At 33.3% G+C, this 24,773-nt stretch overlaps 2 protein-coding genes across 3 annotated transcripts in view; one reads left to right on the top strand and one right to left on the bottom strand.

The window, feature by feature from the left end:
• Positions 1-24,773, bottom strand: part of LOC137650070 (uncharacterized) — a 640,515-nt gene that overhangs the window by 343,177 nt on the left and 272,565 nt on the right. The window lies entirely within an intron of this gene.
• The window catches only part of LOC137650061 (protein fem-1 homolog C-like), a 169,598-nt gene that overhangs the window by 112,735 nt on the left and 32,090 nt on the right, over positions 1-24,773 (top strand). Inside the window, exon 2 of one of the 2 annotated variants that reach the window (XM_068383109.1) lies at positions 9,380-9,431. The exons of the other annotated variant lie outside the window; for it this stretch is intronic. Coding sequence (XP_068239210.1) covers positions 9,380-9,431 — 52 coding nt within the window. The remainder of the gene's footprint in view (positions 1-9,379; positions 9,432-24,773) is intronic. 2 annotated transcript variants of the gene reach the window in all.

The raw sequence follows: 24,773 nt of genomic DNA, 5'->3' as shown, positions 1-24,773 counted from the left end.
TTGACAGGGCACAAGTGTATCCTAGCTGTTGTAAATTCAGCAGTCCTCAGACTTGGTGTTGTAATATATCAAGTATTTGTAGAATTCCTGTAACTGCTCTGTGCCAATCTTAATGCCATTCATAAGATGGTCAACATATTTGCTCTTTCATTCTCCGATGAAAAGATTGTGAAAAACAAAAAGAGAAGGAACGAAATATACTGCACATAGCAGCCTCCCATCCTCAACTTCCCGTCATAAGATTTGGAGAGAAACTCTATTTGTTGACCTAGCCCCGCTTGACAGCTCAGCGTGTGTGCCGGGTGGATGTGTTAAACTTACTTTCAAGAGCCATTTCAGATTTTAGGTGTTCCTAGAGTATCTTAGCAAGATTTATTTTGCATATTGGGAGGCTATTTTCTTTTTAATCGCAAGCATTTTCATATGACATTCTGTTTTAAACTGCATATATAAACTCACACGCACATAAAAACAATTACACACACACACATATACATATATACATATATATATATATATATATATATATATATATATATATATATATATATATATATATACGTGTGTGTGTGTGTGTGCAGAAGAACCACAGGGAAAGTGAAAATACGAAATATAAGGTTAAGTCCTGACTAGTTTCGTAATACTTCTTCAGAAGACTCTGAAGAAGTATCACGAAACTAGTCAGGACTTAATCTTATATTTCGTATATTCATTTTCCCTGTGGTTCTTCTACATCTGAGCATCAAGTTTTCCTGTGATTTTTACACATCTATATGCATGTGTGTGTATGTGTGTTGTAAATATGTGCATGTATAAATAAACATTATATTATTAGTGGAGTCCGCTGTCAGTGAAAAATGTTACCTCAATTCATTCTCTACATATCTGGTGAATCGTTGATTTTCATAATAGATAACCTGGCCAGATGCCTGTAATAAAAAAAGGCATCTCATATTTAAACTGAGAAAGAGAATGGTTACCGTTTATTTATTTGTATCTAAGACCTAGAACCCTTTGTTTGTTTGTACACGTTTCTTGAAGCTACATGTTATCGAAGGGTAATTGCCTTGCTTGTTTGTAAACAATGCGAGTTTACCTCTGAATACTCTTGAGGGCGTTCCTGGTAAGTAGTTTTTCACCATGCCATCTCTTTACTATTTCGTCATTGCTTAATATTGCATTTCGTTGTTTTATAGTGCCATTTCGGGGCATCATAGGGTATGTATTCATCCCTGTTGTTGTTTGTTTGTTTGTTTGTTAGCAACTTGACACAGCAAGTACTGTACCGATTTTGACCAAAATTGGTAGTCACGTTGTGTATGACGCGAGGATGAATCTGTAGCATTTTGGAAGTACATTAAAGTGGTGCAAATACGCAGCAGTAAGTTGAAAATAATTGCAATGGGAAGTATATGGTAAACATTTGTATGTGAACACCATTACTTAAAAACTACTGAACCAATTTTCAACGAAACTTGGACATGCGGGGTATAACCCCAAGGACAGTTAAGTTTTGAAAAAAAATACGTTGACGTACAAGTACGCAGTGGAGTTAAGAACAAAATAAAGACTACTTGGCGTGGCGAAGGTACACTCTCCACTACTGACTGACCTTCTAGTTACCTCCGCCAACGAAATTAGGAGGAGGTTATGTTTCACCACCGCATGTCCCTTTTTATTTTGTGTGTGTGATCAACTTCCTGACCACAATTTTGCTTATAGACGTTATGAAACTTTCAGGGATTAATTGTTATGTTGAGACGTGCAAGTAATTCAATTTTGAAAGTTCTAAGTCAAAGGTCAAGGTCGAGAAAGAAGCTGCCATGGCGGAGTTCACAATTTTACTCATAGAATAGTGAAAATTTTATGGATTATTTTTTATGTGGAGACGTGAAAGTGATTCAATTTTGAAGTTCCAAGGTCAAATGTCAAGGCCAGGCTCAAGCCAAAGGTCTAGAAATAAGCGGCCGTGGGGGAGGTTTGCGCTCTACTGAGTGCTCCTTTAGTTGCTTATGTATTTCTGGATGGGAGATTCACGACTTGTATGATATTTTCCTAAGGAATAAGGAAATTAATTGATTGAAATAGTTTAATTTCAAGATTTTTGTTGTTTTTTGCTGGCGAGAATAATAATATACATCCACGGTCTAATGGTAAACACAGTCCAATGTGAAAAAAAGTAATATATTTGGTATAAAGTGTCTGATTGTCCAAATTTTGGCTGTCTGATTTCCCCCTATTTTCGAGAGAGAGAGAGAGAGAGAGAGAGAGAGAGAGAGAGAGAGAGAGAATTTTGCAATCGAAGCTTAATATTAATAATGATTATAATAATAACGTGATTTTGATCATTTTAACAGTTTGATTACGATAAAATTTAAGAATACATTTAGGTTTTTCTTTTTAAATTTTTCTATCGATAATTTTCTTTTTTAAATTAAGTGTACTAGTGATCCTGAAACTGCCCCTCATTCTTGAAGCCTGCGAGTGTTTCTGTACAAAATGTAAGATGAGTTTCACGAGCATCATTTTTGGACCCCAGTGTGTGTGTGTGTGTGTGTGTCCTCGTTCCCCATTCGTGTGCGTGCTTGTTTATGTGTTGAGGCCAGGTTGGGTCGCGGAATATTTACAGTGGTGGGTTTATTTTCATCCTAATTGCAAGAAATAGAACATGGAACTTTACACCTGTAATCCATTCCCGCTATTTTTAGATGTAACAAATGCTTTGAATGCTAACTGGACAATTTCTTTGAAATCCTCAAATGTTGACCTGGTGTAGGTCAAACTAAATGAACGTTATTCATGTCTTCTTATTTTAGAATGTGACCTTTTGTTGGGACAATAAACTGGAATAATGGGTAACTCCAATTTAGATTTACTGTTTTATAAATACATCGATAAACATCACCTGTCAAGGATGCTTGGATCAATTACCCACGTAGTCACCGAATGTTTTCGGAAATTAAATAAAGAGGATTTCGTTTGAATTAATTAAAATGTTGACATTGGTGCAAATTTGCGTCTTTGCTTTTGCACACATTTCTTCAAGACAGTGTTTGTTTAAGCAGTGTGCTTATTTAATATGCAATTGGTCAAAGTTAGCGCGCAATATTTGATCAATTATTTCAACAATGAACGTCAATTGTAGTTGATGGATTGATTGATCGAAGTATTTGCGTGTTGTTCATTCGTAAGTTCAGGGACATATTTTAATATCGTTATTGTTCTTCGTGTAGGTCTTGTTACAGTATTTATTATTACATTAGTGTGTTTTCGTTTTCTACATGTTTTGTAAATGCATAAAAGTATACACCTTCCTCTATGAATGAGTAAGTTGTTCTCAATTCTTGGTAAGGCTGTGACTCATATCCTAGCACTTGACCCCAACCAATACATTTCTTGATTAGGATTTGACAGTATGGTCGAAATATATGAAGTAAAAGTAATGTTTTTCAATCGGGCTAATCTTCAATAACTGGAAACATTTTAAATGATGTTGAATATAGTTCCGATTTTTTATGTCTTGATATGCAAACGATTTATGAGTTTGGGAGTCCTTTTCACTCGGGCACACTATGTTATGTTATTTCTCTAACTCTAGTTTTATTTTAGTTTTTATATATGAAACATTATTCTAATCTTGTTATTATTCTTGAAATATTTGATTTTAATTGTTCAACACTTCCTTTGTAGTTTATCTATTTCCTTGTTTCCTTTTCTCACTGGGCTATAATTCTCTGTTGGATCCCTTAGGCTTATAGCATCTTGCTTTTCCAACTAAGGTTGTAGCTTAGATGATGATGATGATAATAATAATAAAAATGATGATGATGATGATAATAATAATAATAATAATAATAATTTTATGTAAGTCGTTGTTCATGATTAAATCTTAAACTTTTTGTGGCTATTTACTGATCATTCTTTAAATATTAGATAAAAATAGACAAGTGAAACGTCAGAGATTCGTAGTGTTTGGATCCAAAGTTTGAGAGAATTCCCGAATCATTTTCATTTGTGAACTCGACCTAACCGGACGTTGGTCTACTCTATCCCCATTATTAAAGATCCCTCTTGACATTACCGCTGGGCCACATGGCGTGAACAATGTAATTCAAATGAGAATGTAGGTCTACCTACTGAGTCTTTAACAGCCATTTTCTTGTTCTCCTTGGTCCTACCTTGGGTCGAAGGGTGATTGCACTCTGACCTTTAAACTAGATCTCCACCTTTTTTTTTCTATCGGTAATTATGGTATGTAAAAGTACATATATGCCGAGTGATTTATTATTATGTTTTTGTTTGTTTGTTAGCCCACTGGTTATTGGTCATCCTCTCTAAAGACAAAATCCCTCTTGCTGGATGGCTCAACGAACAGAAATGTAGTAATTGCTAATATCGCTTTCGATTGTAATTACGGTGGATTTTGTTAGTCGAGTCGTAATTAATATAAATGGAGATTGTAAGGACATTTATTTAACATTACGTTGTGGAAATAAATTGATACATTTAGAAATTTTGTGAGTGGCTTTCTAGTTGGATTTAAATGAGCTAACAAATAGTATGCCATGTGAGGCTCGGTATGATTTGGCAGTGGCCATCAGGCATAGTGCCAGTAATTGAGGAAGGTGTCATTTGCACTCAGCAGTTGCGGACAAGGGGTAACTGCTGTTGGATGTTTCAAGGATGATGCTGCCTTACCTCAGTAGCCGAACCATTCATGAAAAAAAAGTGTTTCTGTTTTCATGACTTATTTTATCTATGGAAGGGAAGAATTTTTTGATTGCTGATCCGATGCATTGCTGAAATCGGAATGTGTTACTAACGTCTCCTGTTTTCCTTTAGAGGAAATTTTATTAACTAAAAATCTGTCGACTTTAAACGTCGAAATGATAAGTGTCGGACACAAATACAGTCTTTCTACTACAAAAAGTTATTTAGAACTGAAGCTGAAGAGGATTATGGTTTATGTGACATTGTTTGTGGTAATATTGTCAAATGTTTTACACACGCACATATACACAGTAATTACATATATATGTATATATATATATATATATATATATATATATATATATATATATTATATATATATGTATGTATATATGTATGTATTTATGTATATATGTATGTATATATATACACACATATATATATATATATATATATATATATACATATATATATATATATATATATATATATATATATATACACATATATATATATATATATATATATATATATATATATATTTATATATATATATATAAATTATGGATAGATTGTAAATTTAATACGACGAATAGTACACGATTTTTCTTTATATACCTAAGTTTGTTGCTGAATACGTGTTTACGTACTGTGTTATTTATAGGCATTCTTTTGTTTTGAAGGTCATTGAAAAGGTCGTTAACCTTGGTCCATCTTTTACACATCTTTTACACCGAGGAGAAATTTTGGCATGTCGCCTTGGCAGTTTTGGTCGGGAAAGTAAAGGAGAGAGAAGAAAGTAAAGCAAATACGAAGGAATTCATCTTATTTAACCTAGTTGAAAAGAACATCATTCTAGATTTGAGGCTTAGGGCTGTACTCATGTATCTGTGTTAAAAGAAAAAAATAGTTTTTTTCACACCTCTATCAAGAAAAGAATAAATACAAACCTAAGTCATTTATAGAATTATTAGCACTTAACATAATAAGTACTTGGAAATATAACTGTCAACAAAATACGAATAAAAAGTACTCAGATTTATTTACTTTGTTACTGATGATTCCAGTATTCATGAAGGAGATATATATATATATATATATATATATATATATATATATATATATATATATATATATAATCTGTGTGTGTGTCGGGATGGAGGTTAAAGGTTTGCTTGTGGCAGACCTGGCTAAGATGTTTAATCGAACAACATCCACGATAAGCAGAATTTTGAAGAATAGATAAGAAATAAAAGGATTGGATGCTGCAAAAGTGGTACTAACATAGTGTCGAAAACTTGCTTAAAGACAAGGTTATGTATGCTGACATTGTAATAAAAAAAAGGAGACATGTACGTCACAGACAAAAAGGAAGAAACATACAAAGCGAGCTGAGGCTGGTTAAAAAACTTTAGAACGGGCATAAGAATAGAACGGGCATCCATAGTGTTGTGCGATATGGTGAGATTGCGAGCTCCCATGTTACGGCAGCAGAGAAATTTCCACCAGAATTCATAATGGTAGTGAATTCCCAGTCTTGCTTATTTCTTCCTAAAAGAGCAAAAAAAAGGACTTGAACAATGGTGACAGATCGTTCACCTTTTGTTTCTACTATCGTGCCAGGTGTTGTCTATATATATATATATATATATATATATATATATATATATATATATATATATATATTATTACTACTACTACTACTACTACTACTACTACTAGCCAAGCTACAACCCTAGTTGGAAAAGCAAGATGCTATAAGCCCAAGGGCTCCAATAGGGAAAAATAGCCCAGTGAGGAAAGGAAATAAGGAAATATATAAATGATGGGAACAAATTAACAATAAATCATTCTAAAAACAGTAACAACGTCAAAATAGATATGTCATATATAAGCTATTAACAACGTCAAAAACAGATATGTCATATATAAACTATAAAAAGACTCATGTCAGTCTGGTCAACATAAAAACATTTGCTCCAACTTAGAACTTTTGAAGCTCTACTGATTCAACTACCCGATTAGGAAGATCATTCCACAACTTGGTAACAGCTGGAATAAAACTTCTAGAATACTGTGTAGTATTGAGCCTCATGATGGAGAAGGCCTGGCTATTAGAATTAACTGCCTGCCTAATATTACGAACAGAATAGTATTGTCCAGAGAGATCTGAATGTAAAGGATGGTCAGAGTTATGAAAAATCTTATGCAACGACGGTGCCAAAGATTGATATCTAGATCAGGAATAAGAAATTTAATAGACCGTAAGTTTCTGTCCAACAAATTAAGATGAGAATCAGCAGCTGAAGACCAGACAGGAGAACAATACTCAAAACAAGGTAGAATGAAAGATTTAAAACACTTCTTCAGAATAGATTGATCACCGAAAATCTTAAAAGACTTTCTCAATAAGCCAATTTTTTGTGCAATTGAAGAGGACACAGACCTAATGTGTGTCTCAAAAGTAAATTTGTTGTCGAGAATCACACCTAAAATTTTAAAAGTAATACAAGTTTAAAGAAACAGTATCAATACTGAGATCCGGATATTGAGGAGCCACCGTCCTTGACCTACTTACAATCATACTTTTTTGTGTTTTATTAGGATTCAACTTCATACCCCATAATTTGCACTAATTTTAGCTAAATCTCTATTAAGGGACTCACCTACCCCAGATCTACATTCAGGGGAGGGAATTGATGCAAAGAGAGTAGCATCATCTGCATATGCAACAAGCTTGTTTTCTAGGCCAAACCACATGTCATGTGTATATAGTTTAGAAAGTAATATATATATATATATATATATTTATTTATTTATTTATTTATTTATACATATATAATATATATATATATATATATATATATATATATATATATATATATATATATATATATATTTATATATATTTATATATTTATATATATAAATAAATATATATATATATATATATATATATGTATATATATATATATATATTATAGATATATATTTTATAAATATAAATATATACCTATCTGTAGCATGCCCACTCGAACTTTCGGTATAATGAGACTTCTCGCTTATAATATATTACTACGTCTATCGAGCACCCGACCTTAAGCTTCACCAACCTGTCGTCCAACATTCTTGTCATATGACAACCAAGATCGACATATAGACTTTGATGAGAAAGATCTCAACACACATTGGGTCGTGCTTTCGTCCAGATTAATCTTCTATTACACCAGGACCCATGCTACACTTGACTAATTAACGAACCATCAGATTTCATACACAATTTTTCTTTCCCAATTCAAGTTTCACATCTCCCATATACAATATATATATATATATATATATATATATATATATATATATATATATATATATATATATATATATATATATATATATATATATAATATATATATCCGGTTATTATCAGACGTATAACTACTCCGTACTTCGGGTAGGGGAGAGAGAGTAGTCATACCCTGGTGATAGGGGGTATCCCGATAGGAAAGAGAGAGTGGTTGGAAAGGTTGAATCTGTGTGTGTATCTATCTAAATATTTAAGTAATTTTGACGGGTCGCGTATACTTGACCAGTATAGTACGAGTATATATTGACAGCATCGATTTTTTAACATACTCCAAATCTCTTCCTAATAGATTCGTTCCTCATGCTACCTTCCATGTTATTTTGTGATTCCCTTCTTCTGCACCATAATCACTTACATTTTTTTCTCAAATAATAAAATTAGTTTACTGCTTATTTTTTTCTCCATCCACATTCATTGTTCCATCTTCAGACTGTTTACCTTCATAACCTTACCTTTAATCACTTATGCACTCGACCTGATAACTGTTCTCCTTTCAGAATTGTACGCCTATAATTTGTATAACACTTTAGACTGTTATGGAGACATAACATGCATTTGCCTCAATCCCACTTTTACCCCAAACTAATATCACCCTGTTCTCATTGGCATATTCTAACAATTTGTTTCTATCATGAAAACTTGAAATTTGTGCTAGCAACTAAACTTTTATGTCACGCATCCAAAGGTGAAGCGTGCTAATTGATTTGAACAGTATTCAGAAAAGGTTGGCAAGGCCATTTTGAATCTTCACTTATATGTAGTAAGTAATAATTGAACTCTAAAAAAACACATTTTGTGAAAAGATTGATCGAAAAAAAAATATGGATAATATTAAACTTTATCATCACCCTAACTTTATCCTTTCCATATTCATTGACGTGTTTCCATGTGTTCTTGTTCTGGCTCTGCCAGTCTTTATGACGCGAGTTTCCTGTCTCCGGACACACCCAAGTAATTACCTCAGTCATGTACACTTTCCTGTCCCATCCATGAGACAAGGTTAGAGATACCATAAAAATGGTCGCAAAATATTCTGCTATATTATTATTCTATTTTAGATTGTTTTTTTACATGTTTTTATTGTTTTTAAATAAAATCATAAACAGATTGGTAGTTATTTAGTTTATTATAATTATTATAAGTGTATATTTATATGTATATTTATGACAGAAAAGGAAGCTGAAATGTTGTGGAACATTTGAGAGAATTAGAAATTAAATGTGGCTTCTTGCTTTGAGACTGTCGAAGCGATTAATTGCTTTTGGCGAGATCATTCCATTAATGGGTTTTATTCCTTTTTTACAGGTACGAGTTCGCTGATATTGGATCAGATTACGCTTGGATCATTAGAGAGGTGGTAAGGACGAATTCAGAACATGTTCGCGTTTTTCCCAAAAGAATGATTATAAAGCATTTCTTTTGCGAATGACTAAATTCTCTCTCTCTCTCTCTCTCTCTCTCTCTCTCTCTCTCTCTCTCTCTCTCTCTCTCTCTCTCTCTCTCTCAGAAAACGGAACAATCGTCATGCAATCCCTATAAATGAAGTCATCAGGTGCTGCGGACAGTTTTTTTTTTTTATTATGACCTCGATATCTATTTCATTTCTTCTCAGCATCTCAATTGCACGGGGATTCCCCGGATTTTTTAAAACAAATTAACTTAGTCTGATGGCAAAGTCCTATTTACTGACAACCTTTTGTGTGTGTGTGTGAATTTGGGTTTAAATCTACGCAGTAAGATTTGCATGTCAGTTGCTTGTGAATTGTAAAGATAGTTTGTATGCATTTATTTGAATCTTTATCACAAACAAATGACTTGATTATTTGAGTGTATTTTTTGCAGTAAGGTTTTGCATACAATTTGCTTGTGAATTGAAATAGTTCAAATGACCATTTTGTATACGTCTATTTGAATCTTAATCGGAAACAAATGCCTATTATTTTTCTCCGAATCATATCCAGTCCTTGGTAATAATCCAGTTGTCATGGTAACCTCCGTTTTCCTCCTCAACACCTATCGACCTTCTGCACCACTGGTGCTGTTTGGCTTCTTTCATTTCGAAATGTTCCTTGACATTTTAAAACTACTTATTTGTTTATGTTATTGTAATGCATCTCTATGGTTACTGATGGACGTTGTTATTCATATCCATTCAACAATGAGATTCCCTTACCATATCCAACTATTTAATAAGCCAAGGCAGAATAATTTATTTTTTAATAAACTTTTTTTCAGCCCGAAGCATATAGAGATAATATTCTTTTATTTAGCCTCCAGCACTTGAATTAGTGAGGAGGAGGAGGAAGTGTTTTATTCTGGGAAGGAGAATCTCCCTCCATGAGAACTTTGGGTAAAATATCGAGTTTCTCTCTTGAGCGGTGCTCACTCACTAACTGCATCACTTGATTTACACTTCTCTGGACACGTTTTTTTTTTTTTTTTTTTAAGTCGATTTCATTGTCCTTTTGAAATTTCATGTTTATGCGAAATTGCATTGCCCATATTAATCGATTCAGTACTCGGACTGATGAAAAAAAACATCTTTCATGAAATTTTACCGGCTTTCCCGCATTCTAACTTCTCTGCATTCCCTTAATACCACCCCTTATACAACTCTAATAACGTTGCCTTTTTCATTAATAGTGTTAGTAACTCTCCCCTTCTAACTGCTTCTCATCAATCCAGATTAACAGACAACTTTCAGCGTTAAGATCATGTTGCCTTTGATTTGTCAATGACACAGAATCTGTTCCGCTTCGTCTAATGCTTCGATATCCTCTTTATTGTTCAGAATTATAACTCTACCAATCGTGGATGTTGCAGTACGATTGAGAAGTTTTTGTAGGTCGACCGCACCATTTTTCTTCCTACTGAATTTTTTTTCTTTTTTAACGTTTGAGGTCATTGTCATGAAACTGCTAACTTTGCAATGCAGAACAAAATCTCTCTATGATTAACAAGAACTATCACAACTTGTCAGAGAACGTTTCCTCTCGCATTTTCTCCACGTTATCATTCAGGTTTCTTTAATTTATCCTTCACGACATCGTTTATTATGCTACATTTGGTCATCTTTTTTTAATATTACAGTACTTTCATATATTACCTATTAGTAGTGATGGAAAGTGTGTTGGATGTTTCCCTAAATTGATACGAAGCGATGTTGCCAAAAAGTAAACCAAAATCTTCCCTTTAAATGGTTTAGTTTCTAGAAAATCTCTCCGAACCCCCAGGGTTCCTTTGGCAAGCGGCAAGTGCCCCATGCGTGTGTCAACACAATTTGGGGGAAATGCAGGAGTAAACACTTCTAGCCAACGATTTTGTGGTTTTGTGATGGATTTGGCGCTTGTCAATACAACCTGTGTTTTTAAGGAGGTCCCCTCCGGCTTCGTTTTAGAGAGGGATTCCATTTTCGGAATGGAAGAATCCTTGGTTGTCTGGTCAGGAAAGGAAGTGTAAACAAAGGCTGACGTCGGAGAACTTTTAACGACAGAATTGTATTCAATTGGAATTATTTATTTTCATTTTGTGTGAAAATTCAATTTGTCGTTCTGTTCTTTAATTGTATCTTGATAGCATATTTGTTAATGGAAGTGTCTAGAATTTTTTAACATTGAAATTACACCTTACAATTAGTGTATCTATTGAAAGTTCTGGTGCTGTTTCTTTGATATCAACAAACAGATAATAAATAATCATTGATTTTTATTTAATTGCCATTAGTGCCATTTTATGGAATACATAACATGTTGGTCAACGTATTTTTCGTCGTTATCATTAAATTATCTCACCTTGATATTATTTAACACACAGAGTTAATACATGTGTTATATAATCGTTGTTATCAGAATGAGATTATCCCCAGGAGGAACTAAGACGAAGATTGTAAATTACCAGAGCTTTGTGATTTAGAAAATCTGCAGTCGTGTGTAAGCAACGAGACTATGCGAATGGTAATTATTTTCAGCCATTGACATTCTTTGACTGTTTAGACTTTATCTCTTCGATAGCATTAGGCGGTTTAAGGTAATGGTGAGAAGGCAGTAGATATAACCTTTTACGGAGCTTAGAATGCGCTCTAGGAAATATTCTCTTATCTCTCGATACTTGAAGTAGCATTTGTTGTGAATAGTCTATGCATGTTGGCTTAGACCTTTTAACAAGTCACGTCATTTTTATTCATATAATAAGACTATCATCAACACTTGCTATATATATATATATATATATATATATATATATATATATATATATATATATATATATATATATATATATATATATATATATATTTTACCTCGCATCCATCCTCCGCTCTTTTCTTCTTTTCTTTCATCTTGTTGTCCAACCTCTTCTGACTTTTATTCTTCTAACTTTACTTCATGGTGTAACTCTGGGAATTTTCCCCATTTATACTCAGTTGCTGAATGGTCTCACAGGCCCCAGCATCGGGCTATATAATATAGCCCAGTTTGATAAATATAAGTAAGTCTGAATTGTACAAAATATCGATTACTTGATTACTTTTATTCTTATTGCTGCTAAAGGCCTATGCATTCCATACGGGAGACCTTTATAAAAAAGAAAATTCTTATTGCCAGAATTGAAGGTAACATATAGGTGACAATACTTTTTTAGAATATTAAAAATGTTTACAGGTGAAAAGTGTGTGTGTGTGTATATATATATATATATATATATATATATATATATATATATATATATAGAGAGAGAGAGAGAGAGAGAGAGAGAGAGAGAGAGAGAGAGAGAGAGAGAGAGAGAGCACGTGCCTTGTATATAATGTTGCAAAAACTGTCTTGGCAAGAAAAGTTAAGTCATCGTAAAGTTGTTTGTATCTTTTAAGAAGCGATGAGGCAGGGATGGTTATGAAGTTGGAAAGGAATATGTTGTCTCTTACATTGAATAACCCCATAATTATGAATGGGGTGTTTCTTTTCATGTTGCATCTTCGTCTTCAGTTTGGGTAGGTAGATATGAAAGAAGAGCTGAATAGATTAGTTTTCCCTCGCTCTTCTTCAGTCTTGTCAAAGTTATTTCAATTCAATTTTATGATAGTTAGATCAAGCTTATCTTCATCTTTTAGGTGTCAATTATAACCTAATTGATTGGTTTGGTTTAAACTTTCATGGAGTGAAATAATTAAACATTTCCTTATAGTTCTTTTGCCTAGAATTTTTATCGTCGTTGGTTGTTCTTGAGTGCAATTATAATTTTCTGTATACAAAATTATTTTGTTAATTCATACTCAATTGAATAGTTTTTCCTTTCGTATGAATAACGCCGTACTATTTTGGTATTGTTTTGACTCCGTCATCACCGAATCTGCGAGAGGACGCCTGTGTGCATATAAGAACCAACCACCAAATGGAAGAGTGGGAACCACGTCCTTACAAGACCTCGTTGTCTTATAATATTTTCATTTTTCCTTAATCTCATAAACATCTCAGTTTTCAGTAACCGTTATTGTAAGGAGAAGAAGGTAATCGTCTCTTTTTGTTGTGGTTCTTGTGCAATAATTTTTTGTGGTATTGTAATTTTCTTCGCCAAAATTGAAAATTTTGCGAAGCTGATGTATTTACCCCTGTCGTCGTTTATTTATTTGTTTGTGAGCAACTTGACTCAAAAACTACTGTATGCATTTTTATCAAATTTAGTAGTCATGTTGGGTATGTCCCAAGGATGAATCTTTAACATTTTGGATAAAGTACATCATAGTAAAAGTACGCAGCAGTAATTTGAAAGTAATCGCAATTTTAAGTAAAATATTTTGTTAGTTTATTTTTTGTTTGTGAACATTATGCAAAGACTAATGAGCCAGCTTCAACGAAACTTGTGAACATGTGGGGGGTATGGCTCAAGGACAAATCAATTAGGCTTTAAAGAAAACACAGAGAATTACAGGTACTCGTGGAGTTGTGAGCAAAATAAAGACTGCTTCGCTTGGCGAAGACATGCCACTAGTGTGTCCCTCCGGTTCTCTACTTGAGGGGACACTCGGGCGCACTATCTTATTTCTCCTCTTCTTGTTTTGTTAAAGTTTTCATACTTTATATAGGAAATATTAATTTTAACGTTACTGTTCGTAGAATATTTTATTTTTCCTTGTGTCCTTTCCTCCCTGGGCTATTTTCCCTTTTGGAGCCCCAGGGCTTATAGCATCCTGTTTTTCCAACTAGAGTTGTAGCTAAGCAAGTAATAATAATAATACTGATGATGATGATAATAATAATAATAATATTTATATTTAGTAATTTCTTTGGTTACAAATGGAATGAAAGGTGTTTGAGAAAGTCTTAATAACAAACTAATTGTTGGTTGGAATGTATTTTAGCTATCGGTTTCTTGCATTATTTTGCAGGACCTATATTGTATATATTTGTGTATACATATAGACCTATGTGTGTATGTGTAATATATATATATATATATATATATATATATATATATATATATATATATATATATATATATATATATAATCACCATCAGCCGTTACTAGTCCACTGCAGGACAAAGGGCTCAGATATGTCCTTCCACTCTTGTCTGTTTCTGGTCACTATGCGAGTCTATACCTGCAAATTTTCTTAGTTCGTCAATCCATCGTCTTTCCCATCCCCTGTTTCTTTTGCAGTCTCCAGGGACCCTTTCTGTTATTCTTAATGTCCATCTATTATCGGTCATTCTCATTATGTCCTACCCATGTTCATTTCTTTTTCTTACATGTTAGAATATTCGCTACTAAAGTGTATATATATATATATATATATATATATATATATATATATATATATATATATATATATATATATATATATATCACATACAAAATCTCTACATCATTAGTCGCTTGACACCCCTCCACAATGATTCACTAGCAACGCGTCGAATTTTATTTTCGCAGTGCGCCATTCACCTCTATGGCAGGCGAGAAATTCCCGAAAGAGCCAGGCGATCTGTCATTGCCAATCTTCTTGAACCCTGTTGTTTTTCCCTTGCATAAACTCTTCTCACTCTGTTCTTTCTGGGTCTTCTCATACAAGGTCTAGAATTCTTGATAATTCTTTTATTTTCAAGTTTTACTTGTGAATTTTAATTTCTCAGATACCTTCCTCCCTCTTGTAGTGAGAGAGATTTTAGTTGTTAACACTCGTTACTTGGTCGTATATTCAGTCGCAATGCATCATGTAGAGATGGGGTGTGTGACGTGTCTAGAATCCCTGACTTTTTTGTTTTTTTAAAGGTTACCTCATTAGCTTTTCCCCTTCGTTGCGTCATGAAAGACGCAGAAAGCTAATGAGGAAATTAATGGGTCTTCAAGCAAGACTTTACAAATTTCCCGTTCATTATAAGTGGAGAGGAAAACGAAAAGGACGTTTACAGGCTCAGAAACTTTGTTTATCGCCCTTGTTTTATTTATAGCTTTGGCAAGAGCAAATTCTGTTTGTTCTTACGTATGTCTCTGACGCAAACTGAACGTGGTTCTTAGTCATTCTTTAGGAATCTCTCTCTCTCTCTCTCTCTCTCTCTCTCTCTCTCTCTCTCTCTCTCTCTCTCTCTCTCTCTCAGGCTTTTCCCCCTTAATGAGAAACATTTCCAATACAACCTTTAGTTTGTAACCTGTACAAACTGGGACCCTTATCGGGAAATATCTGATAGTATCAATACACCTTTTTTAGATGCATGAGGCTAATGGACAGCCCATCGAAACCCATAATGAGAACCATATGCTGGTTTTTGTGTTTATGGAGCTCTGCTCTAGTTCGTATGTCATCTTGACAAACCCTATCCTCCTTTGACTTCTTGATTATACAAGTGCCATGCAACCTCTAACTATTGAATCATCTTTCCACTTGATAACACATTGGCCTACATAAGTGAATCTGTATTTTTTTCAGTCCTCAATCCTTTCCGTTTCACGTGTACTAAAATATATATCAATAGGCTCTGTATTATATTGATATATTATATTAGCAACCAATATGCACACACTCACGTGCGCATTTAGTCATACTTATTCAATAAGTACTAACTGTACTAAAATTAATTAAATGCATACTCCTCCGACGTCCTTTTCTCATGGGCATTATTAGAATTTTGAAAATGATATTTGTCAACATCCAAATGAAATGTAAGAAGTTAAAAGGCGACTAACACCAATGCAGGCTGTTTCCCAAGAAAAAATAAATGATTGAATGTACATTCCAAACTCTACGGTCATGGTGTGTAAGATTATGGATTCTGAAGTTTATATTATTTGAAACTAGGATTAGCACTTGGCAGTCAGCCACTGGTTGACAGTCACCATGCACACTTTTGGTGAATGATGTCAAATGTAATCCACATTTAAACTAACAGGCAATCTAAAAAAAAAATGCTCAATATTTGGGGGGCGCAGTAAAGTATTTGCATTAATGAAAGGTAGTCCCTTATTGTAATCGTTATTTAAGGTTGTTCACATAGAAACAGTCGTATAATACCAAGAATAAAATATTAACTAGCTTAAATGCCTTGAGGAAATAAAGTAATAGCTGTATACAGTTATAAATTATATAAGTAGAAAAATAAATGGATATTTACTTGGAGAAACTTCTGTGAAAAGTAAGGAAAATGCAGCGATTTAGCCTTTCGGAGGCTTTCATTAACTATGTCAATAGAGCGGGGATGATAATGATATCACCAGCAAATTGAACCTATTCAAAACTACTTTAAACGCTATATTGTTTATTTGCCTATGTCAACTTTTTATTTTGAGTCTTCCAAATTTTATTAGTAACTCCCTATCCATATAGATTGATAATACGATTCTAGTGTATTTAGTTAAACCTGTGTGAGAGAATGCATTAAGGCAGAGGCGACGATGCTGATGCCACGATGCAGTAGTGAAAAGGAAAACATGTCCGGTGCAGAGATTATTTTTGCATCTGGTCTTGAAACTTGTCCAGGTTACGGTTATGAGACGTTGAATTTAATGTGAATGAAAGTTTACTCTCTCTCTCTCTCTCTCTCTCTCTCTCTCTCTCTCTCTCTCTCTCTCTCTCTCTCTCTCTCTCTCTCTCTCTTAATGGTGTTAATGCTCCCATCCCCTTGAGTAAAATAACATGGGACTAAAATACCGCGAACTTGAGAAGGGAGTTGCGGATTTCACGGTCCTGTGGTTGACTGAATTTCATCGACTTCATTTCATTACTTATCGGACGTGACCATGTTGTGTTACATGTAACATGAAGGTAATTCAGGCTTCCTGTTCATAATTGTTTTCTGTATTTCTAGGAAGGTCAGTAATACTGCATTAGATGGTAATTAGTCTTAGAACGAAGTTGTAACGAGCTCATATGTGATACTCTGGAAAATAAGCACATGTTTAACAAGATCTATACTGAATAGATCTTCATTATATATGCAATGAGTTAGGGAGGTTGTGATTTTGTAAATACACACGTATATATATATATATATATATATATATATATATATATATATATATATATATATATATATATATATATATATATTATGTATATACTCGTATAGTACATACGCATTTCAAGAGGTGTATTCTGAAACATACAACTACATAACTTTACATACGAAACTAACCTTAAAGGAATTTGAGAAGGTGGAAATGTTAGTGTTGTGCTGTCACACGGAAGGAACAATTCAATAAATATATACTGTATAAGAATTCCATCATTGATAGGCACTGAGGATCCTGTCAGCAAGCTACCACGTTTTATGCTGAATCACCACTTTCTTCTTACCACTCGTAATTCAAGGTTTACTCCTGGTTATTTTATTTCGCTTGTTAAATTTCTGAATAACTAAAAAATTGCAATTTCTCTTGTGTAGTAATGCTGAGTACGGTAGTCAAGACAGCATGTATCGCCAAAATACAGCGCCAATTTTAAGTAGGATGAGAATATCTATTTATCAAGAGAAACATTTGTAGGAAAAAATTGCATAAAGGTTTTTTTACTTGAATTTTTGGCCTGTTGATTTACAAGAAATAATTGTATTGTGATACCATATCTTAATTTTTTTTTTAACTGGAACTCGAAATAGACTCAAGTTAACAAGATCTATAGTCAGATTTGCACCGACTCGCAGGGCGCCCTTTTCGCTCGGAAAAGTTTCCTGATCGCTGATTGGTTGGACAAGATAATTCTAACCAATCAGATACCAGGAAACTTGTCTGAGCTAAAAGGCACCCCGGCGAGTCGTTGCAAATGCGCTTCATAAAAAAAATTGAGTATAGTAGATTTCACTAAATCTATTTACTGCGGGTGAAATTTTATTTTTTGGAATGTCCGTTGGTGTCCATCGATTTAAAGGTTACGAAGTTCAGGGTTGAAAGTTTTATTTTAATTGTTCTTTATTTCTCTTGTAGTATGTTTAGTTCCTTATTTCCTTTCCTCACTGGGCTATTTTCATTGTTGGAGCCCTTGTGCCTTTAGTATCCTGCTTTTCCAAGTAGGGTTGTAGCTTACCCAGTAATAAAGATAATGGTAATAAAATGGTTGCGAGATTGTTTGAAGATCTTTTTTTACGAAGTATTAAGAAAAAAGTATAAGAATGATTTTGAAATATTACATCAAAATATTTTATATGAATTTGTTGTCATTAAACACCATCATAATGTATTTAGTTGAACGGATTTACAGTAGACGGGGTTGGTGATACCACATCAAAGGACCAGTGTTTTTATGTCTATTTTTAGTAATTTTTTTATCGCCGACTTGTAGATTAAATGAAAATAGTTTTGGCTAGTCATAATACTATTACATTATTCTGTTAGAATTTCATCGACCACCTTTAACTTCAGTGTAGGGTATTTTTTTATTATAGGTGATAAGGGATTAACTCTTAAGATTCACAGACTTTGCACATAATCATATATTATGACGTACCTTATTTTATGTATTTATTTTCATAATTATTTTGGTTTTGAATTGCTTTATATTATACACGAATTGCAACATATCAAGATATCAAGGTAACTTTTGTTTATTATCAAGAAAAAATGTCAATCTATTTTATTTAATTATATCAAATACATTAAGTAGTTCATTCTTACGATCCTTATTTTTTTTTTCTTCGCATATAATGAAATTTCCTCGGTCTAGACCTTCAGGGGATAAATGTCATGTAAGTAATGAATGGTTGTAGCCTAATTTGACATATGTTATTCCCAGAAGTCTATTAGTGGTGACATTGAAGAGTGGAGTTGGCACGAAATTGTTATGCCGCTGTTGTGATTGACTTGAAATGTGTGAATACTACAACCCGTGATAAGAAATGTGTAAGGTTTGTTTAAATTTCCTGAATCCTGATAATTTGATTTTATAATGGTTGCATTAGTTGAATTTATTTGCTAAACCTTTTCTTGACTGTAATAAGGAACGTTGGTATTTGTCTTATTAAAAAGTTCGAGTAATTGCAATTTTGTCCCCGAGAAACTTTTACCTTTATCAACTGTTCAAATACAATTATCAGGAATACTAATATTCTTTATATCGTTCATTATTCCTCTTACATTGGCCTAGTAACTATCGAAATAGGCTTTTGTATGTGGATTTTTGGTTGGATGGCTCTAATATTTTTTGGTGGCCATATGCTTATTTTTGCTAGAGCATGGACCGGCTCTAGCGAATGCGAGCCCAGTATTCCCCTTCTCTCTCCCTCAAAGTGAATATTTGATTGTGTGTCCTTTGCTGAGGAAAATAAGACGGATTGTCAGTAGACTTCTTCTCTTAATCATCGGCCAAGTCGAGTGTCACCTATGTATCTACCCCCCAAAAAAGCATAGGCTGACATAAATGGGACAATTGTGATCTTGTATGTATAATGCATGTACACACACATACTATATATATATATATATACATATATATATATATATATATATATATATATATATATATATATATATACACACATATATATATATATATAAACCAATTAATTAAAGTTTTCATCATTTACTGGTCGGAAATATCAGTTTTGCCTCTTTTTCCGCTGCGCAAATAAAGTGTTTCGAAATTAGAGCGTAATTTCTACTATTATTTTTTCAAATTAAATTTGTATATATATATATATATATATATATATATATATATATATATATATATATATATATATATATATATATATATATATATATATATATATACATACATACATACATACATACATACACACAATAATATGGAGGAGCTCAAAAGATTGAGCAAGCCATGAAAACTACCATAGTATTTATATGTATATGTAAAAGACTGATCATCATCATGGTATCATACCTCTATATACCTAATTTGCACAAGCCCTTGTAAGTGAAAGTGTACGCATGAGAGATCAATTAATCTTATGAGAACTTGTTCGTTTGCTGTGTTTAAATGCTCGCAAATGTCCATACCGCTCAGTTCTCGTGTACTGTATGTATATTCATGAGTTAGTGCCTTCTTTATAATGCCATGAACATTTTGTGTAGATATGAGAAAATATTTTCAATTCGTATTGAGAGCAGTCTTGTGTGTCGAACGAAAAGGTCAGTCAAAAGGGTTTAGTTTTCAGCATTGCAGTCGACAGATATTTTGTCCCGTGGATAATAAATTCTTAAATGTATCAATGTATCTGGCAACTAGGTGCAGAAAAAGTCTACGGGTTATGCACAGAACATGTTAAAGCTAAGCTAAGTGGGGTAAAATCATAGGAATGGTGAAGTACAAGATCATCACCTGCCAATGTATAAAAAGTAGTATTGATGGATCCCCATGAGCATTTAAGTATGTACTTGGTTGATAGTCGCTGGCTGTGGGTCGTAATGGGATGTGGATAGTGAAACAGCTGAGGTGTTATTCGTACAGTAGCAATAGTGGTATTATTATATATATATATATATATATATATATATATATATATATATATATATATATATATATATATATATATATATATATATATATATATATATATATATATATATACATACATACATTTTTTATCGTACAATGATTTGAAGCCTGTCTCTCTAAAGTTTAATCCACTTTCCTCACATACTATTTCACATTTGGCTCTGGTATCGTTGCCATGTTCTCTTTTCATAGGTAGCATTTTTATCACCTACGGGTTTTAAAGATTGTTCCTGTACATCGTTACCCTATTTCTCGCATATAACTTGTGGTGTACTTATAGTATTAATTTTAGCTCCCTACAATATTAAACTCTTGCTTGATATTATCAGGAGGGTTGAAGGCATAGCCTTTTAAGAAGGAATGTCTTATTTTCTGAAAGGTTATTTGATTATTGAAATAGAGGAAGACGTACAACGTCGAGACATTTGTCGATATGTATGCCCAAGAATAAATGTGTCCTGCAGGGTGATCCTCGGAGGCCTTTGATAAATAGGATCAGTTGCAGTCAGTTATTTTCCCCTGAAGTTAGCCCTGAAACTTTTTGCCTGCCTGATTTCCCATTTTCTTAAATTTTAAAGGTATGTTAATTACCCTCTGAAAGTAAAGACAAATTTGATTTGGTGTATCTTTAACTGCATTAATAACTGAAAAGCATTTTTCTCCAACGTCAATACCAACGTAACTTTAGTGTTCGTTTAAAATGCTGATCGAAGTGCATGTGTCATCGGAGGACGTAAAACTCCTTGCCGAGTCCTTAAACGGCAACGAGTGAATTCAGACCTTTTTAGACCACTGTACATTCGCGGTAGTTATGTGTTTTCTCTTGAGCGCAGCTGTTGCCAAGTTGGCAGACGTTAACACAGGCAACTCACCCCTTTGCCCTCCTTTCATAAACTGTCTAATCTTCCTTTACGTATAGCTGGCATTGCCAAATGCGTATGGCAGGACTTCCCGTAGTATATGAAAAAAATCAACAGACAGCGTTCTTCGGTTACGTGGTGAAGGACTCCTTTTACATACTGTCATTTATATCTTGGATTTGGTTTCTTAGTAGTATGTTTCGTATATTTTTTCCTATTTTGTTTGTCGCTACTAGTTTTGCTCTTTATCTTCAATATTATTAGGAACCCTTGACCAAAAATCTCTGAATATGGCTGTTAAACGGGAAAACCACACAGCACTACAAGTGGTGATTGAGCAACTGCAATATGCTACACTTACTACAGTATATGACATCCGGTTTATTATTATTATTATTATTATTATTATTATTATTATTATTATTATTATTATTATTATTAGCTAAGCTACAACCCTAGTTGGAAAAGCAAGATGCTATAAGTTCAAGGGTTCCAACAGGGAAACTCAGCCCTATAAAGGAAATAAGGAAATACATAAATTACGAGAGCTGTAATGAACAATTGAAATATAACATTTTAAGAACAATAACAACATTGAAATAGATCTTTCAGAAATAGATCTTTCATATATATATATATATATACATATATATATATATATATATATATATATATATATATATATATATATATATATATATATATCACAAGCACACGTGATTTTAATTAATGTAAATATCACCCACGAAATGCATTTAATACCGAATTCTATCTTGGGAAATACATATCCACTTGGAATTCATTTTATGGTAACAGCTTCTGGCCGGGTGGTGATTCGAACCACCACCTGTACGGCTAGAAACTATGCTTGGCAGGGACCCTACCGACTCAGCTATCAAGAGAGACTAAAAGTTTATGACAAGTCCCCCTGCATATTCCTGTCGAATTCAGGATTCTGTTCATAGACTTGAAATAGACCCATCTCCACCATGATAGCTGAATCGTGAGTTTGCAACACGTGGTTATTTTAATGAACATATATCACAAGCACACGTGATTTTAATTAATGTGGGTGATATTTACATTAATTAAAATCACGTGTGCTTGTGATATATGTTCATTAAAATAACCACGTGTTGCAAACTCACGATTCAGCTATCATGGTGGAGATGGGTCTATTTCAAGTCTATGAACAGAATCCTGAATTCGACAGGAATATGTAGGGGGACTTGTCTTAAACTTTTAGTCTCTCTTGATAGCTGATTCGGTAGGGTCCCTGCCAAGCATAGTTTCTAGCCGTACAGGTGGTGGTTCCAATCACCACCCGGCCAGAAGCTGTTACCATAAAATGAATTCCAAGTGGATATGTATTTCCCAAGATAGAATTCGGTATTAAATGCATTTCGTGGGTGATATTTACATATATATATATATATATATATATATATATATATATATATATATATATATATATATATATATATATATATATATATATATATATATATATATACTGTAAAAAGAAACTCAAGTCAGCCTGTTCAACTTAAAAACATTCGCTGCAAGTTTGAACTTTTGAAATTCCACCGATTCAACTATCATTCCACAACTTTGTCACAGCTGGAATAAAACTACTAGAATACTGTGTTGTATTGAGTCTTATGATGGAGAAGGCATGACTATTAGAATCAAGTCTCTTTCAGTTTTCTGAAGTCTTCACAAAGATTTTGGTCTGTTATTGTATTAGTGCCCTTTATTGATGCTCCAGGCAGATAATATATAGGTTTCTGTTTATACGTAGACTTCAAATTCCTCAATCTTTGGATTTCCTCCCACTCCATTTTGGATGGAGATTGTTGCTTCCTAAAATTAATATCTGTCTCTTGTCCTCTTGTTACTAGGTTTGTTCCTCCATTAGCGCTGGCAATTTTTTTCAGTATCGTCCTTTAAAGGTAAACTGTAGTTCAATGCATAATTTAGTTCTTAACCAAATAATTTTAGTCTTCTTGACTTTCAGATACCATCGAAGATATTTTCATACCTTCCAGTATTGGAAAATCTCCTTCATATAACTTCGTACAATAGAAATTAATTGTGACAATGAAGTGTTTTAGAGGTCTGACATACGAGCCACAGAATAGATCAGGTTGCAAAGAAATTGAGTGATGAAGTCCAAGCTTGTTAAAGATGATTTAAGACCAAGAACTTGCCTTGTTATTTATATAGTTCTCCCTTAGCACATTTATTGGGTATAAATTCTAAGGATAAATATCTATCCCTATTAAACTCTGTAGTGTCTGACTTCATGCTAAGGATATGAGCAGAAGCAGTCTTTATAATGAGACAGAAACTGAATATAAGTTGAATTGATATTCAGGTTATTAGCAGTGTTCTTGCCCAAGTCAAACGTTCTTGCTTCTCTACAATCTGTATTTGACATGTGCACAATATTTTGGCTATACTGTATGGAAAGGGAGGGTTGGTGTAGAGATGAAAATCTTTTAATTTTTAATAAGTTATGAAGCTGATGCTTCCACATTAATAGCTTGTAATTTGAATGTTACTATGGGAATAGTTGATTTCAACATAAAAATCCTCTTTATGACAGTTGGGGAAGAAAAACACTTATTTTACTCCACGTTAACACTAGATACCATAAAAAGTGAAGGTATTGGCAAGGGTATCAGAAGAGTTAAGGAAAGGAAAGTGGTCATGGGGTTGCTGGAAAGATGAGTATATATGCATTTTATACTGTGTATTTAATTTAACTGATGGTATCACAAGAAAGTCTATGAGAAGATCAAGTCGATGGGCTATAAAACAACAGTGTTATTTCAGCGTAGAAAACCTCTTAGCAGAGACGTCTGTGAAGCTTAGGTAAATTATGGAAATATTTTTTTTAATTAACTT

The sequence above is a fragment of the Palaemon carinicauda genome, chromosome 1 (genome assembly GCF_036898095.1).
Source record: "Palaemon carinicauda isolate YSFRI2023 chromosome 1, ASM3689809v2, whole genome shotgun sequence".
NCBI lineage: Eukaryota > Metazoa > Arthropoda > Malacostraca > Decapoda > Palaemonidae > Palaemon > Palaemon carinicauda.
Note: the sequence above shows the minus strand (reverse complement) of the source record. Positions and strands in the feature narration are given on the sequence as shown.